The sequence below is a fragment of the Vulpes vulpes genome, chromosome 1 (genome assembly GCF_048418805.1).
Source record: "Vulpes vulpes isolate BD-2025 chromosome 1, VulVul3, whole genome shotgun sequence".
Classification (NCBI taxonomy): Eukaryota; Metazoa; Chordata; class Mammalia; order Carnivora; family Canidae; genus Vulpes; species Vulpes vulpes.
In genome coordinates, this window is record NC_132780.1 from 18,797,949 (window position 1) to 18,815,666 (window position 17,718).

Here is a 17,718-nt window from a genome sequence, read left to right on the forward strand (position 1 = left end):
CTCACACACGGGGATCTTGATTTGCCACAAATAAGATTATAGGGCATAACTTCCAAAGCAGAGACTCACAGAGCAAGGGGAAATGATGAATGATTTCCTATTATGGGGGGTTAGGGTGGATATTTAGAAAGGGTAGCCTGTTACCTTATGTAGAGCTGGCATAAGGTTGCATATAGACGTTAAGAAAATACTTTGTACTTTAGGTAAATGATGTTTGTCCTCCATGCATGGAGAATTTTAGTATTATAATGAGGTAAAAGTAACTGTAGATGACTCCATTGGTTACACCTTAGTCTGTCTGCCTCAACCTGTGCCAGGCCAAACACTTCCTCGGGGCAGTCATTCCCCTTCTTCATTGGATAGTTTCTGTTTCACCACTGGAGACTGCCCATGAGGTGTTTTGGCCTCAGTAAAGGCTAAGGTGGAAAGAAGAGGTTAAGTAAAATGTGAGAGACTAGGGTTGGCATTTATAAGCAGGTAAGCAGAAAGGGTCAGATCATGGGTTCTAGCTGGTGACACTAACTCCCTCTTTTATCTTAGGCACGTTGTGAACTCTTGTCAATGGCCATTTGGTAATTGTGGGATTTATTGCAGGGACTGCTGACGTTCAGGGATGTGGCCGTAGAATTCTCTCAGGAGGAGTGGAGATGTCTGAACCATACTCAGCGGGAATTATACAGAGATGTGATGTTAGAGAACTATGGACACCTCCTCTTCGTGGGTGAGAATAACTGCTTTGAGATTTCCCAAACCAACTCAAGGTTTCGTTCCTTCCTTTGAAGACTGTCTCTTGGGTGATTCCTCATTGCATGACTGGAATCCAGTCCATGCAGTAAGGAACATAAGTTGGGCTTTTTAGATTTATTTTTGTTCATTTTTATTTATTCATGCGGGTGGAGGAGCAGAGGAAGAAGCAGGCTCCATGCAAGGATCTCAACGTGGGACTTGATCCCAGGACTCCGGCACCACAGCCTGAGCCAAAGGCAGATGCTCAAGCAGATGCTCAACCGCTGAGCCACCCAGGCGAGCTGGGGTTGTAGGTTTAGAGAAAAATCTTAATGATATTTGCTTTTCAGCTTTAGCTTCCCCTTCCTTAAGGTGACATCATTTCTGTAGATTAGTGGCAATTCTGAACATTGAGCAGCATAAAATTGTATTGCCAACATTTTTTTGAAGATTTTTATTTATTTATTAGAGACACACACACACACACAGAGAGAGAGAGAGAGAGAGAGGCAGAGACTCACACAGGCAGAGGGAGAGGCAGGCTCCATGCAGGGAGCCCGACGTGGGACTCGATCCCAGGTCTCCAGGATCACGCCCTAGGCTGAAGACAGCTCTACACTGCTGAGCCACTCGGCCTGCCCTTATTGCCCACATTTAAACTCCAATTTTTACTCATTATTATATCAGTAGTACTTGGAAGTGGAAGTCAGGATGTGAATATTTGAAACCCTACCTGTTCTAAAGTGGCTGTTGGTCAACAGTGTTTGGAAATCATCTTCTGTTATTTTACAATGGCCTCTCTTCTCTATTGAGCACAATAGTGGATTGAAAGAATCTCCAGCAATACTTCTATCCCCTTTCTCTAATAAACAGGTCTAATTGTATCAAAGCCAGATTTGGTCTCCTTTTTGGAGCAAAGGAGGGAACCTTGGGATCTGCAGACAAAGAAGACAGTAGCCATCCATCCAGGTAGGTGGGAATATGTGAAGCAGATGACAGAAGTTGAGGTCCAAATCTAAAGGAGGACGATAGACCCTAAAGTGTGGTTCCAGTAGCTCTCCTTGAATCAAAGTCAGTTGGGGAAGCCCAGTTGTATTTCTCTGTCTCTTCCAAGGGACATCTATTATGCAACATTATCATGCTCTTTTATTCTCTTAAGGATTCTCCTTCAGGTCCAGTTATGGTCCATCACATCCACAGGGAGGGCCAGGAGACCCCCATGGGAGTGGGAGGGCCTCCATAATCTGAGAGCTTCTCCATGGTTTTGAGGACCTTGGGGAAATCTCCGTGTTTCTGAAGAACTTGATGCTAACTCTTTTCTAAGTTCTGTTTTGCCTCGTGTGGGAAGTGTGCCAGAGTTGTGGTGGGCATACGGGTTTTGGTGCAGAAATCCCAGGAACACTAGAGACAGACATCCCATGATTTCTGATTTATGCATTTCACTGTTATGGAGGCTTTAATCTTAATCATACAAAATTAGAAACTCAGTGATTTCATCAGATAAAGTCCCTTGATGATCCTTGCCTGAATTATTTAAGATTTGCATACTAGTCCTGGCCAGTTACATTATTTATTCTACCTTTATTTGCTAGCACTTTATTTTTTATTTTTTTAAGGTTGTATTCATTTATTCATGAGAGACACACACAGAGAGAGAGAGAGAGAGAGAGAGAGAGGCAGAGACATAGGGAGAGAGAGAAGCAGGCTCCATGCAGGGAGCCCGATGTGAGACTCGATCCCGGGACTCCAGGATCATGCCCCGAGCTGAAGGCAGGGGCTCAACTGCTAGGCCAACCAGGCATCCCTAGATCAAAAGTTCTGATATGACATGGGCATGTATGTGCTTTATAAGAAGTGAAGTAGATAGTAAAATTCCCATATTGAAAAAATGTTTTGCGTGTAGAATAATTTTACTTTGAATAATTCTTTTTTTAAAAGATTTATTTTTTAAGTTTTATTTCTTTATTTTTATTTTTATTATTTATTTTAAAGGTTTTATTTATTTATGAGACACACAGAGAGAGATAGAGGCAGAGGGAGAAGCAGGCCCCATGCATGGAGCCCGACGTGGGAACTCGATCCCGAACCCGGATCGTGCTCTGGGCTGAAGGCGGCGCCAAATCGCTGAGCCACCTGGGCTGCCCTATTTATTTATTTACTTATTCATAAGAGACACACACAGAGAGAATGAGAGAGAGAGAGAGGCAGAGACATAGACAGAGGGAGAAGCCGGCTCCTCGCAGTGAGCCCAGAGTGGGACTCCTTCCCCGGACCTGGGATCATGTCCTGAGCCAAAGGCAGACGCTCAACCGCTAAGCCCCCCAGGCATCTCTGATGGATTAATTGTAATGTGTCACTGTGTTTCTGTCTTGACATTTATCCTACTTTGAGTTTACTGAGCTTATTGAATTTGCCTCTTTCCACATATGTGTGAAGTAGAAGCCTTTAGCTCTTCATGTAAACTCTCTGCCCCCTTTCACTCCTCTCCTTATGGGGTCCCCTTAATGTACATATCATCCCACTTGTTGGGGTCCCATGGATCCCCAGGCCATGTCCTTTTCCACATTTTTATTTGGTGTTCTTAGTAGGTGATTTAAAACAAAGGGTCTTGGGGATCCCTGGGGGCTCAGTGGTTTAGTGCCTGCCTGTGGCCAGGGGTGTGATCCTGGAGTCCCCGGATCGACTCCCATGTCACGCTCCCTGCATGGATCCTGCTTTTCCCCCTGCCTGTGTCTCTGCCTCTCTCTCTTTCTCTCTGTCTCTCATGAATAAGTGAATAAAATCTTAGAACAAAACAGGGTCTTTGGAGAGCCTGATTCATTCTTTTGCTTGAGCAAGTGTGTTGCTCACTCCTTAGTGCATTTATTTATTTATTTATTTTCTTTTTTTGTCGAGAGAGAGAGAGGCAGAGACACAGGCAGAGGGAGAAGCAGGCTCCATGCAGGAAGGCAGACATGGGACTGGATCCGGGGTCCCCAGGATTATGCCCTGGGTGGAAGGCAGCGTAAACCGCTGAGCCCCTGGGGTGCCCACTGTATTTTTTTTTAAGATTGTATTTATTTATTTATTCATGAGAGACACAGAGAGAGGCAGAGACACAGGCAGAGGTAGAAGCAAGCTCCCTGTAGGGAGCCCGATGTGCCACCCAATCCTGGACCTCAGGATCATGACCTGAGCGAAAGGCAGAAGCTCAACCGGGGAGCCACCCAGGCATCCCTCCTTAGTGTATTTTTCAGTTCAGTGATTGTACTCTTCGGCTCCCAATTCCTGGTTGGTTGATAGTTATACTTTGTCTCTTTTGTTTACATTTCGGTCACACAGTTTTCTGAGATCATTTAGTCACATATCTGTTTTCATTTCTCCATGTACATCTTTATGATAGTTAATTCTCTGTTATCCAATTAATAGTTCCTCATTATTCTAGGGTCAGATTGGGGTATATATTTTGTTCCTGTGACTGGAACACATTTGTCTTTTCTTTTCTTTTTTTTTTTTTCTTTTTCATTTTAAGATTTATTTATTTATTCATGAGAGAGGCAGAGACACAGGCCAAGGGAGAAGCAGGCTCCACACAGGGAGCCCAACGTGGGACTCGATCCTGGGTCTCCAGGATCAGGCCCCGGGGCTGAAGGTGGCACTAAACCACTGAGCCACCCGGGCTGCCTAACATTTTTCTATTTCTTTGTGTCATGTGATCTTCTGTTGACATTTGTGAATTATGAAAACAGAAAAAAGAAAAAGAAAAAAAGAAATAGAAAAGCAGCTTCTGGGCCCAGGATTATGTAATTTCTTTGTAGAGAACACACATAATAGTAATCCTGGCAGCTGTCACACATATGCTGGGCATTTGTCATGTCTGAGTTTTTGTTTTTTACACGTTACAAAAGGGCAGTTACTGCTTTATAGCTCATGGTATCTTCCTGGCTCTTTCCCTTCAGCCCTATTATCTCTCCATTGTTTGAACAAGTGCCCGCCTTCTGTCCGAGCAGCTACCACACTGCTTCCAGAGGGTGTTCTCACTCTCTTTTTTCCATGTCATGTATGACAGAAACAAGTTCCTCAGGCAGCTATAATGGAGCCAGATCATTGAACATACAGGCCACTCTTTTGTAAGAGTTTTCTCACGATGTTGCCATGGAGTGACAGGTTGAGCAGCTAGCTGCAAGGAGCAAGTGTCAAAAACTTCCTTTGTCTCTCTGATACGGCCTTTCTTCATTTGTACTTGCCTGGGGATGCTGTGCTCTCCTCATTGGCTTCTGGAGCATTCTAAAAGGTAATTTGGTCCTTTTTTGTCTCCATGGAAGAGCAAAGCCCTAAGTGCTTCCAATTCCTCAGTTGCTGATGTCCTATGATAGGTATTAATTTTACAAATTAGCATTTTAATGTACATGCATGTGAGCTTAGTAAGTGGAAAAACTTATTTTGTATCTTTTAGTTGTGTCTTTCCATAACACCCTAGGCTTATTAGCAAAGACAGGCAAAGAAGATTGTTATATAGGAAGATCCAAAAGCTGTGGCCCTGAGTATTTATAATTAATGAATGTCTGGGAAAGGGATGGGGGAGGGAAAAGCAGGAAGGATGTTTCGATGGATATAACCAAACTATGAAAATCACCCTTAATTAAATCTCAACTACCAGAAGAGGTCAAGGATATAAAACATTAGGGGGGAAACCTCACCTTACGTGAGTCACATTGGCAGAAGGGTATCTTTGACCCTGAGGGCCAAATTCCATTTTCATGCATACCTGTTCTCTGAAAGGACATTTGCAAATTCTGGAAACTCCCCCTAGTCCATCCTGAAAATAATCATTCAAACCATTTGAAATATAAGATTGGATCAGTCATTCACTGAGACATGTCTGAAAGTTAGACATGGAGAAAGAAAGCTAAAAGTTCTAAATGTGGGATGCCTGGGTGGCTCAGCGGTTGAGAGTCTCCTTTGGCTCAGGGCATGATCCCAGGGTCCGGGGCCCGGGGCCGCATCGGGCTCCCTGTGAGGAGCCTGCTTCTCTCTCTGCCTGTGTCTCTGCCTCTCTCTTTCTCTCTCTCTTTCTCTTGTGTGTGTCCTCAAAAATAAATAAATAAAATCTTGGGAAAAAGAGATAAATAAATGGATAAAATAATTTTTAAGATATAAGGAACATAAGATAAAGAAACATCCTGAATTTTAAATAGTTTTACCAAGGAGCACCCAGGTGGCCTAGTGAATTACGCATCTGATTCTTGGTTTAAGCTCCGGTCATCATCTCAGGCATCATCACCATAGTCTCCTCATGGGGTGGAGTGTGTTGTGGATTCCATCCTTTTCTACGCATCTCGTGGTCACTCATTCTCTCTTTAAAATAAATAAGGAATCCTTTTTTTTGGCTTTCGGACATCAAATTGTTTTATTTTTAATTTTTTTTTAATTTTTTTTTTAGTTGGAGTTCAATTTGCCAACATATAGCATAACACCCAGTGCTCATCCCATCAAGTGCCCCCCTCAGGGCTGGTCCCCCAGTGAACCCCCACCCCCCGCCCACCTCCCTTTCCACCACCCCTTGTTCGTTTCCCAGAGTTAGGAGTCTCTCGTGTTCTGTCTCTCTCTGATATTTCTCACTCATTTTTTCTCCTTTCCCCTTTATTCCCTTTCACTATTTTTTATATTTCCCATATGAATGAGACGATATAACGTTTGTCCTTTTCCGATTGACTTATTTCACTCAGCATAATCCCCTCCAGTTCCATCCATGTCAAAGCAAATGGTGGGTATTTAAGTAAATAAACATCTTTAAAAAATAAATAGATTTGCCAATTGCTGTTTAAGACTATGCTGGCAGTTCATTAACATCTGGATGTATCTTTATATTAGCAGTTGGTAGAAGTCAGGAATATTAGTTATCCCGTTGAAATAAAGAGATTTCACAGACATCTGAGGAAAGTATAGTTAGCTATTCTGTAAAGGGTATAAAATTATTGTAAGTCCACTTCTACTCCATACTTGGTCTCTATTTATTTATTTATTTTAAAGATTTATTTATTTATTTTTATTCAGAGAGAGGCAGAGAGGCAGAGACACAGGCAGAGGGAGAAGCAGCCTCCATGCAGGAAGCCCCACATGAGACTCGATCCCAGGTCTCCAGGATCACACCCCAGGCTGCAGGCGGCGCTGTACTGCTGGGCCACCGGGGCTGCCCTGGTCTCTGTTTAAAAAGCATTGAGAGGGACGCCTGGGTAGCTCAGTGGTTGAGCGTCTGCCTTTTGGCTCAGGGCGTGATCTCGGGGTCCTGGGATTGAGTCCCACCTCAGGCTCTGTGCAGTGAGACTGCTTCTCCCTCTGCCTAGGTCTCTGCCTCTGTCTCTGTGTCTCTTGTGATTAAGTAAATAAAATCTTTAAAAAAATTTAAAAAAGGCATTGAGAACAGAATTCACAGAAAATTACCTCTGAGGAACAAGAATGGTTCTTGTTTGTCTGAATGCTTATAATGGGTATTTTGACTAAGAATCATGGTGATGTGGCAGTGGTGTCTTTAGAGTGCATTTAAAATTATATGTTTAATTAGTAACACTGGATGGATTGTAATGTGTTAACAGTGATCTGGAGTGAAGTTTTTTTTTTTTTTTTTTAAGGATTTTATTTATTTAATCATGAAAGACACAGAGAGAGAGAGATAGAGACAGAGAAAGAGAGGCAGAGGCACAGGCAGAGGGTGAAGCAGGCTCCCTGCAGGAAGCCCAGTGTGGGAACTGGATCCCGGGTCTCCAGGATCATGCCCTGGGCCAAAGGCAGCGGTAATCCGCTCAGCCACCGGGCTCTGCCCTGGATTGAAGTTTTATCCCATACCAACCATAGCCTGCCCCAACTTCATCAAGGTTGTAGGTAAGGAGACAGGGACACAAAGTATACTTGACCTTTGTGCTATGGGAGTTTGAACACCGTGTAGGTCTACTTATAGCGAGATTTATTTATAGTACAGTATTGTAAATGTATTTTCTCTTTCCTCTGCTCTTCTTAATATTGTCTTTTTTTGAGCATCCTTTGTTGTAGTATTATCATCTGTAAAATAACATGTATATTCATTGACTTTTTTTCTTTAATGAGAGAATAAGAGAGAATATGCAGGGGGAGCAGTAGAGGGAGAGGGAGAGCCGATTTGGGCTCGATCTCAGGACCCTGGGATCATAACCTGAGCCAAAGGTAGACGGTTAATAGACTGAGCCACCAAGCATCTTTAATGGACTGTTTTTGATTAGGTTTCTGTTCAACAGGAGGCTATTAAAATTAAGTGTTAGAGAGTCCATATTATACATGGATTTTCAACTGCATGGGTGTTGGCACGAACCTCTGCTGTATTCAGGAGTCACCTGTATTTGTTAGAGCAGTGGGATGCTGTGACTAATAATCTTTTTTCCCTGTGGTTTTAAACCTCAAATTATTTGAGGTTATTTTGTTTTTAAGATTTTATTCATTTATTCACAAGACACACACACAAGCAGAGTCAGAGACCTAGGCAGAGGGCGGAGCAGGTTGCATGCAGGAAGCTCGATGTGGGACTCCATCCCTTGATCCCAGGACCCCAGGATGATGCCCTGAGCAAAGGCAGAAGGTCAACTGCTCAGCCACCCAGGCGTCCCTATTTGAGGTTATTTTCCTCAAGTTTACGTGATGTGTATTTTCCTCCTTATACTATACTGCTGCTAAAGCAGTATGATGGGTTTTTTTCCTTTAAGATTTTATTTATTTATTTGAGTGAGAGAGAGCACAAGCAGGGGGAACAGCAGTGGGAGAGGGAGAAGCAGAGACTCCCTGCTAAGCAGGGAACCCGATGTAGGGCTTGATCCCAGGACCCCGAGATCATGAGCTGAGCTGAAGACAGAAGCTAAATCAACTGAGCCACCCAGGCACCCCAGGATGATGTTTCTAATAAGGATGATATAGATGTATTATTGAGCGTGTGGCTAAATGATTTCTTGATAATGCTGTGTTGGAATGCATTTTGTATAATCACACTGCCTGCAGGGGCTTTGAACGGACCCTAGTTCTACCCAGTGGCAAATACGCTAGATAAAAGGCCCCAAGTCACAAGTAAAGGTAACTTTTGATAGGACTTCCTCTATAGTGTTTGTGAAAGAGCTGTCTGCTGGCAGTATTTAGCATAAGCTCCCCTTAGAGAAGATCCCTGAACAGTTAATCTTACTCATTTTGGTTTGATTTGTGCATTCTAGATTTAGCCCAGGAACTCGAAAGCACTCCATCCATGGACTCGAAACATGGCATCTGCCCCACTTCTTGGTCATTTTCTCTGCCTGCACTCAATCTTGAACCCTTCATGCTGTCTCTCAAGGCATATTATTTACATCCTCCAGTACCTATAAGTAGTAAACTTTATTTCCCTTTCTTTGTTTTCTTTTATTGAACCTTGGCTCATCATCCAATGCCCAGGGGTCCTACTTAAAAACTGTTAACTGAACAAAGTCAATACACATATAATTACAAGCCATATCTACAGAATTTTCTATCGCTATTTATAAAATTTTACTCTATATTTTTCTTTGTTTATGTTGTTTTGGTGAGCGTACAGAAGACAACATTTATGGGTTTGGTATCCACAGAATGCAAAGTGTTATATGAAGTTAAAGATACGGGCAGCCCAGGCGGCTCAGCGGTTTAGCGCTGCCTTCAGCCCAAGGCCTGATCCTGGAGACCCGGGATCGAGTCCCACGTCAGGCTCCCTGCATGGAGCCTGTGTCTCTGCCTCTCTCTCTGTCTCTGTCTCTCTCTCTCTCTCTCTCTCTGTGTCTCTCATGAATAAATAAATAAAATCTTTTTTAAAAACGTTTAAAAAAGAAAAGCTAAAGATATATCTCTTTTTTCTTTTTTTTTCTTTTTAAGATTTTTAAAATTTATTCACGGGAGGCAGAGAGAGAGGCAGAAGCAGAGACATAGGCAGAGGGAGAAGCAGGCTCCTCAGGAAGCACGATGTGGCACTCGATCCTGCAAATCTGGGATCACGCCCTGAGTCGAAGGCAGATGTTGAACCACTAACACCCCCCCCGCCCCTCGGGCATCCCAAGATATATTTCAGAATAGTAGAGTAACTAGGAAGAAGTACCTGTGTGTATATGTGTGGGTATACCTATATCTCCAGAAGGAAAGGGAATACTGGGGCAAAGAAGGTTATTTTCAAACTTCGTGATTTCCTAGTAAACAAAAATGTTTACTAGATTCCTGATGGGAATAATTTTCTATACATTGCGTTGAATTTATTTCTCCTAAATTTCGTATGCCTTGGTTTGAAAATCTCTCTGGGCAAATTGTGTCTCATCTACTTGCCTATTACTCATGTAGGATCTAGTCTGTTTTCCTTGTTTGAATGTTCAGGAACTGCTGCTTGTATGTCTTAGGGATTTTAAGAATGGTTTGCATGAAATAACATGGTGTTCAAAAATTCATCCGAATGTGGGAGTAATTTCTCACTGAGCATATTAAATTCCATGTAGGATAATTGCTACATTTCATTTCTTCCTTCTTAATTGGAGAAGAACGCTAAGTACGATTTCTTTACTTACTATTCTTTTCCTTCTTGGAAGTGACATCATCCAAGTTAGTTACTTTCCTATAACAGTTTGATTAGGTCAAAATGTGGAGACTTCATGAGTCATGGGATGTTCTAACATTGATTTGAAGAGACCAAGTTGGGACAATGCTCGGGGTATGGTAGATGTTCTAAACATAAGAAGACAGTATTTTACTGGGATTGATGATGCAGCCCAAGGCGAGATGAAAAATATCTAGGCTAAAGAACCGACATGAATTCTTCATGGGGGGGAGAGACTACCTGTTCTAGTCTGCACTACTGATTGTAAGTTTAGAAAGACAAATTTTACTTGTTTTGTTTCCGAATCATTCCCAGTTTTTCCATGTCTTCCTCTCCTTTATAGTGTGTGGCATCACAGCTGTCCTCCTTTTGTATGTTATGGAGACCCCATTGTCACTGCTCTCTCCCTCCCACATAAGCCACACAGGCTGTTGTAGGTTCTTAGGAGGAGCTTTACTTTTTTTAATTGAGTCAGAAATGGTTGGTAACTGGATCATTTGAGGCCATATCTGAGATGTAAATACTAAGCTGTCACCACTTCCTTGGTAGACCAGGAAAACACATCAGTGGGCCACAGGACTACTTCAGGCATTTGGTACTAAGAGTTGTGAGGACAGATAAGACATGCTAATGGTATCCTTCGAGAGGGAGAGAAGGCTTAGTGAAAGCAAGTATGAACAATTTAAGGGATTTCATTTATTTTTTTTCTAGGTTTTATTTATTTATTCATGAGAGACACAGAGAGAGGCAGAGACACAGACAGAGGGAGAAGCAGGCTCCATGCAGGGAGACACGATCCCGGGTCTCCAGGATCAGGCCCTGGGCCGAAGGCGGTGCCAAACCGCTGAGCCACCCGGGCTTCCCAAGGGATTTCATTTATATGAGAAAGGGACACAGAGAGAGCATGCAAGAGCTTGCAGGAGTCAGGGGAGGGGCAGAGGGAGAAGGAGAAGCAGACTCCCCAATGAGTGGGGAGCTCAGTGTGTTGCTCGATCCCATGATTCTGGGATCGATCAAGGCAGATGCCCAGACAACCATACCAACCTGATCCTGGACAACTCTTGAAACTTGGGGAAATTCTGGTCGGGAGCTCACTTTGGTCACTGCAATGTCTTAAGTAGCTTCTAGTGATGAATAAATTGACAGAGATGGGGACTTGAGGAATGTGGTGATTTTTCTGGGATTCAAGGCAGTCAGATCCATTCCACATGAGTTAATGAATTCCCTGGTGGTCCTCAGACCTAGCTGCTATTGGGTGACATAGATAACTATACCTTTCCAGGTGCAGATGTGGGAGTGGGTGGAGAGAGGATTCCGGATGATTAAACATTTTGGGCATAGGTTTAAGGTGTCATCTGGCAGAGTCGATGTTGATGATGAAGAAGGCTTTTGGATACTAATAGGCAGAAGAAGAAACACTGATATCCCAGGTATATAACCCCCACCTAGATCTGCTTCACTATACATGTTTGACATTCCAGGGATGGTGACCCACGGCTGGCACAACCTCCCTCCCTCACTTCCACTCAGCCCCATGTTCAATCTAGTCCTGTGTTCTTGACTGTGTGCAAAGCACTGCATATCTTAGGAGCAGGTCACCAGTCATGGATGCTTCAAATGACCATGGATGCCTCCAATGGCCCACCCAGTTTTTAGTCTTGATATCCCTATGTGGTTTCACAGCCCATGTAGTCCTTAACACCCTCCCTGATCTGAGTGGAAAGAGGATTTTTATCAGTTGTCAAAACAGATAAAATAAAGTTGGGTATCATGTTATACTCATATTTTAAAGTGGTTTCACTGAAGGATAATGATTCATTCAGGGAAAGCCATCCTCCCCAAGGCACAATGCCCACCGTGTCATTGACCTACTCTGGGCTCTTTTCTTCTTGGGAGAAGACCCTAGTTCTAGGTGGTCCCCCATGGTGGGGCACTATGCTGGCCCATGGGGAAGTGTACTGTGGTCATAGGGAAACGACTCCACTTAACCTTCTGATGCTGTCCCTATTGATCTCTGTAGTCCAGGGGGTGCTCAGCATCAGCCCTGAGTCCTGAGAATTGCCCAGTGATGTCTTATGTGTATAGTTGCTAGTTGAGCTTATTATGAGAAGTACAGAAGTGGGATCTACCTATGTCACCATCTTTATGATGTCAACCCTGTGATGAATACTTTTATATCTCGTGAGGTAAAAATGAATGTCTTGCTACATACATGTATGTATGTGTGTATATGTTTATATGTGTATATAAATATGCACACACTGATTATGTGTTATTGATGAGATAGAATGGAGTACATTTAGATACTTAACAACATTATGAAGAAGAGTGACAAACTCCTTCAGTGTTAAAAATTATTCGATATCATTCTTATTTTTGCCATGCAGCGTGTTTAATTGGTTATCACACACGGTTTTGTTCTTTGTTTAGTTTTTTTCCAATTTCATCCTCACGTTTCAGTTACAACTCTAGGAAAATTCCAACGGAATATATTCAAGCAAAGTTTAGTGTTACCAGGAACATTTAGTTTATATATGTTTAGTATTCTAATGGAGATGTTGGGGTTTGGAATTACCGTGTTTTTACTTTACACTCTATCCGCTTAATTTTTTTGTGTTTTCCTATATGAATTTTAAGAAAATAATTCTATATTTCCTTCTTTTTTTGTGAATATTGTATACTCAGTACCATATTGCTTTAGCTATAAATTCTTGCACGCCATGAAAATTTAGTCACAGTGGGAAGTTCCTTCCTAACTTTAATTTCAACTTGTCAGCATACATTATGACACTTTTATTTGAGTATTTGTTTGTTTGTTTGTTTGATTGATTGATTACAGACTTTATTTATTAGAGAGAGAAAGAGAGAGAACAGAGTAGAGGGAGAGGGAGAAGCGGACTCCCTGCTGCTGAGCAAGGATCCTGGGGCCCTGAGATCATGACTTCTGCCAAAGGCAGATGCTTAACCCACTGAGCCACTCAGGTGCCCTGACACTGATCTTTCAATATACATCTCTTATTCTTGACATTTTTTTAAAGTAAAGTCACATGTGGAGATTGTAGGTGAACAGTTCAGTGGGATTTCACAACCGAATCCCATCTCTATAATCCATTGAGCTCAAGAAACTTTATTTTGTTTATCCTCTAAAATTCCCCTTGAGGTCCTTAGTAATTTTCCCAAAAGCTCAACACTCCTTTAACACATGAGGAATAGGTGTCTGTCCTTGTTTTTGTACTTTACATGAATGTAATCAGGTGACAGGAACTCTTTTGTAATTGGCATTTTTTTCCTTTCTGTCTCTTGCCTGTAAATGTATGTATCACTGCATGTTGCTGTGCACCATTCATTAGAGTTGGATGGATCCAGTTCCATCGTGTGAATATCAACTGACTGCATCATTCTAGTATTAATAGGCAAGTGAATGGTTCTCGGTCTATGACTATCATGACTATTACTGGCATGTAAAATCTATAATTTGTCTTTATGTGAAAAATGTAGATATATCTGCTGCCTCTGTGTGTGTGTGTGTGTGTGTGTGTGTGTGTGTGAGTGAGTGAATTGTTGGTAAGTAGGTTTATTCAGCTTTAACAGACACTATGAAACTCCATCCCACAATGTTTATACCACTTTTCACACACATCGCAGCACATGGGATTTCTGGCTTATCTACATACTTTCCAAAATTTGGTAGTTTATGTCATTTTCACAGTAGGCTTCTGGTTGGAAGGAGAATAACCAACTCTTGGTTTTATTTGCTTTGTTGTAGTTACTTCGTTTTACTATTGAGTAAAATCTTTGTATAATCTCTTCAAAGTGTCCGGTTAGTTATTATGATCCTCTTCCTGTTAATGTGCAGTCTCAAATTGATAGTATTGAATTCCAGGAAGAATTGTCACTTGATCATGTTGTAAAATGGTAAAGTGTGCTTTTGGTTCCATTTGCATTATTTCATTGTGGACTTTGCATGAATATTCCTCACAGATAGTAGTTCATAGATTTCTTTACTTGTAGTTTGTCCTATGGCTTTGATAACCTGCTAATGCTGGTGTCACAGAGAGTGTTGTCATTTTCTCCCTTCTCTTTACTCCTTGCAAATATTTGAGGATATTTGAAGTACTTTCTCATTATATATTTGTATGAATTATCCCGTGAATTCATCTGGCATAGGATTTTTCCTTGTTCGGAGGTTTTTTTAAATTACTTTGTCAATTTACTTAGTAGGCGTAGATCAGTTGAGATTGTTTTAGAGATTGCTTCATGATGGAGTCCAGGTAAGTTAGATCTTTTTGGCTTTTTTTTAAGATTTTATTATTTATTCATGAGAAACAGAGAGAGAGAGAGAGAGAGAGAGGCAGAGACACAGGCAGAGGGAGAAGCAGGCTCAATGCAGGGAGCCCCACATGGGACTGGATCCTGGGTCTCCAGGATCAGGCCCTGGGCCAAAGGTGGCACTGAACCGCTGAGCCACCAGGCTGGACCCTTTTTGGGTATTTATATCCATTCAACGGTATTTATTCCTTGGCATATATATGTATCATTGCCTCTTTTAATTATTTTCATTTCTGTAGTATTGGTTATACCATTTCTTCCTATTTTAGTTGGTTTCCTCTTCCATTCTTACTTTAGTTCTAGGTCCATCAATTTTTATTTTTATTTTTTCTGAAAACCAAATCCTCGTATTGTTGATATTTTCCTAAATCCTATTTTATTCGTTTCTGTTTTATGTTTAAGTTTCCTTTCTTCCACAGAATGACAGGATTGCCCAGTCAGTTAAGTGTTTGAGTTCAGCTCAGGTCATGATCTCGAGGTCCTGGGTTTAAATCTTGTGTCATGCTCCCTGCTGAGCCGGGAGTCTGCTTGCCCCTCTCCTTTGGCCTGCCCCTTGCTCATTCTCTCTGTCTGTCTGTCTGTCTGTCTCTCAGATAAGTAAAATAGTTTTTTAAAAATTCCTTCCCTCTGCTGATTTTGGGCTCCTATGGTACTTTTCATGATTACTTGAGCTACAGGAAAGTGGTTTGTGTCACACTATGGAATTAACTGTTATGCTATGTGGTCAGTATGTTGTGTACAAGTTTATGTGTCCATGGAGGGATGAAGTCCTGAGGACTCCTCAACAATCTTGCTGATATTCTCTGACTGATTTGATGGCTTTATATTAGATGTCATCAGTATTTTCTTCTGAAAGTAGTAAGTGGAATGACTTGCCTTTTCTGTTATTCTATATTTTTCAGCTGTATCTTCACATGACACCCCAAGCTTCCTGTCAGAGCTGTGCAAAGAAGCTTCATTTCCAAATGTATCAGTGGGTCCATATAAACATAATGTCCTTGAGAATTTACAGTTAATGATAGACTGGGACAATGATCATAAAGGATATATCCAAATTGAGGCTACTGCCCATAATAAGAATCTCACTGCCCCACATGGTGAAGGATATAAAACATTGTGTAAAACCTTTCTTTTTAAAGCCACTAGTTCTATAAAGCAGAGTGTTTCTGTAGGCAACAGCTCAAATCAAATATTCAAAGATACATATTTATGGAAAGATAATGTAGAAAATCTAGAAAGTTACCATGCTGAAGATAATAATTTGAACAATCTGGAAAATAGGATTAAACCAACCTTTCAGTCAAATATGTCTAAACATCAGAGATTTATAAATGAAGAAGCAACTGCTAGGTGGTTTCAATATGAGAGGTCCTTCACCAAGGACTCAACCCTACAAAATTACCAGACCATTTTCAGTGAAGACAGACTTGCTCAAGGCAGTGAATCTGAGGAAGAATGTAATCAAGGCCCAAATGTTGATAAACATCTGAGGACTCATTCTCCAGAGACCCATTCTGAATGTAATACATGGGGGGATGTCTATCATCAAAGAGCCAACCTTGTATGTAACTGTATGCATAGGAGAGAGAATCCTTATAAATATAATGATTGTGAAAATGATCTTAACCACTCCACCAGTGTTGGTGATCATCCGACAATTCATGGGAGAAAAAACCCATGCAGATACACTAAACCTGGGAACCTGTTGAGTCAGTCATCAAGAATACGCACACATAAGACAGTGTGTAGTAGAGAGCAACCTTACAAGGGTCAAGAACATAGCAAGGCCATTATCCATCAATCAGTCCTCACTCAGCATCACACAATTCATAAGGGAGAGAAACCTTATCAATGTAAACAATGTGGCAAAGCCTTTATCAGTCAATCACAACTTACTCAACATCACAGAATTCATATGAGAGAGAAACGTTACAAATGTAAAGAATGTGGCAAAGCCTTTATCTGTCAATCTAAACTTACTCAACATCACAGAACTCATACAGGAGAGAAACCTTATGTATGTAAAGAATGTGGCAAAGCCTTTAACAACCAACCAAACCTTATTCGACATCACAAATTACATACTGGAGAGAAACCTTATAAATGTAAAGAATGTGACAAGGCATTTATCCATCCATCAGGCCTTACTGAACATCACAGATTTCATACTAGAGAGAAGTCTTATGAATGTAAGGAATGTGGCAAGGCCTTTATATATAAATCAAACTTTACTCAACATCACAAAACCCATTCTGGGGAGAAACCTTATGAATGTAAAGAATGTGGCAAGGCATTTATCCATCAGTCAGGCCTTACTCAACATCACAGAATTCATACTAAAGAGAAACCTTATAAATGTGAGGAATGTGGAAAAGCTTTTAACCACCACTTAAACCTTCGTAGACATCACAGAATCCATACTGGAGAGAAACCTTATAAATGTAAAGAATGTGGCAGGACCTACAGCCATCGGTCAAGCTTTATTCACCATCACAAACTTCATACTGGAGAGAAACCTTATGAATGTGAAGAATGTGGCAAGGCTTTTCTCCGTCAATCAAGCTTTAGTCAACATCTCAGAATTCATACTGGAGAGAAATCTTACCAATGTAAACAATGCGGCAAGGGTTTTTATCAGCAATCAAACCTTACTCAGCATCACAGAATTCATACTGGAGAGAGACCTTATATATGTAACGAATGTGGGAAGGCCTTTATCCATCAATCAAACTTTATTCGACATCACAGGATTCATACTTGAGCAGTTCTTACAAATATAAGACAGTGAGAGATGGGGATCCCTGGGTGGCGCAACGGTTTGGCGCCTGCCTTTGGCCCAGGGCGCAATCCTGGAGACCCGGGATCGAATCCCACATCAGGCTCCCGGTGCATGGAGCCTGCTTCTCCCTCTGCCTATGTCTCTGCCTCTCTCTCTCTATCATAAATAAATGAAAAATTAAAAAAAAAAAAAGACAGTGAGAGAATTTGTAAGACCTGTTGAACCCTAACTCTACATCAGAGCATTCATATTGGAGAGTAACTAATACTTGTGTAAAGAATGTGGCAAGACCCTTAAGCAATGT

At 41.5% G+C, this 17,718-nt stretch overlaps 1 protein-coding gene and 1 long non-coding RNA gene across 2 annotated transcripts; both read left to right on the forward strand.

Moving 5' to 3' along the window:
* The first annotated feature begins 576 nt into the window (after positions 1–576).
* LOC140599376 (uncharacterized) lies at positions 577–15,606 on the forward strand. The gene is made up of 3 exons (XR_012002204.1): positions 577–721; positions 1,600–1,695; positions 15,538–15,606. It is a non-coding gene; the product is annotated as an uncharacterized lncRNA (long non-coding RNA).
* Positions 15,607–15,941: 335 nt separating this feature from the next.
* On the forward strand, positions 15,942–17,420 carry LOC140597770 (uncharacterized). The gene has a single exon (XM_072747430.1). The coding sequence runs from the start codon at positions 15,942–15,944 to the stop codon at positions 17,394–17,396; it is 1,455 nt and encodes a 484-aa protein (XP_072603531.1). The 3' UTR covers positions 17,397–17,420.
* The last annotated feature ends 298 nt before the right edge of the window (positions 17,421–17,718 follow it).

Bases quoted from the DNA above. Each gene is read 5' to 3' on its own strand.
- LOC140597770 (XM_072747430.1), top strand. From the start codon at position 15,942: ATGTCTAAACATCAGAGATTTATAAATGAAGAAGCAACTGCTAGGTGG.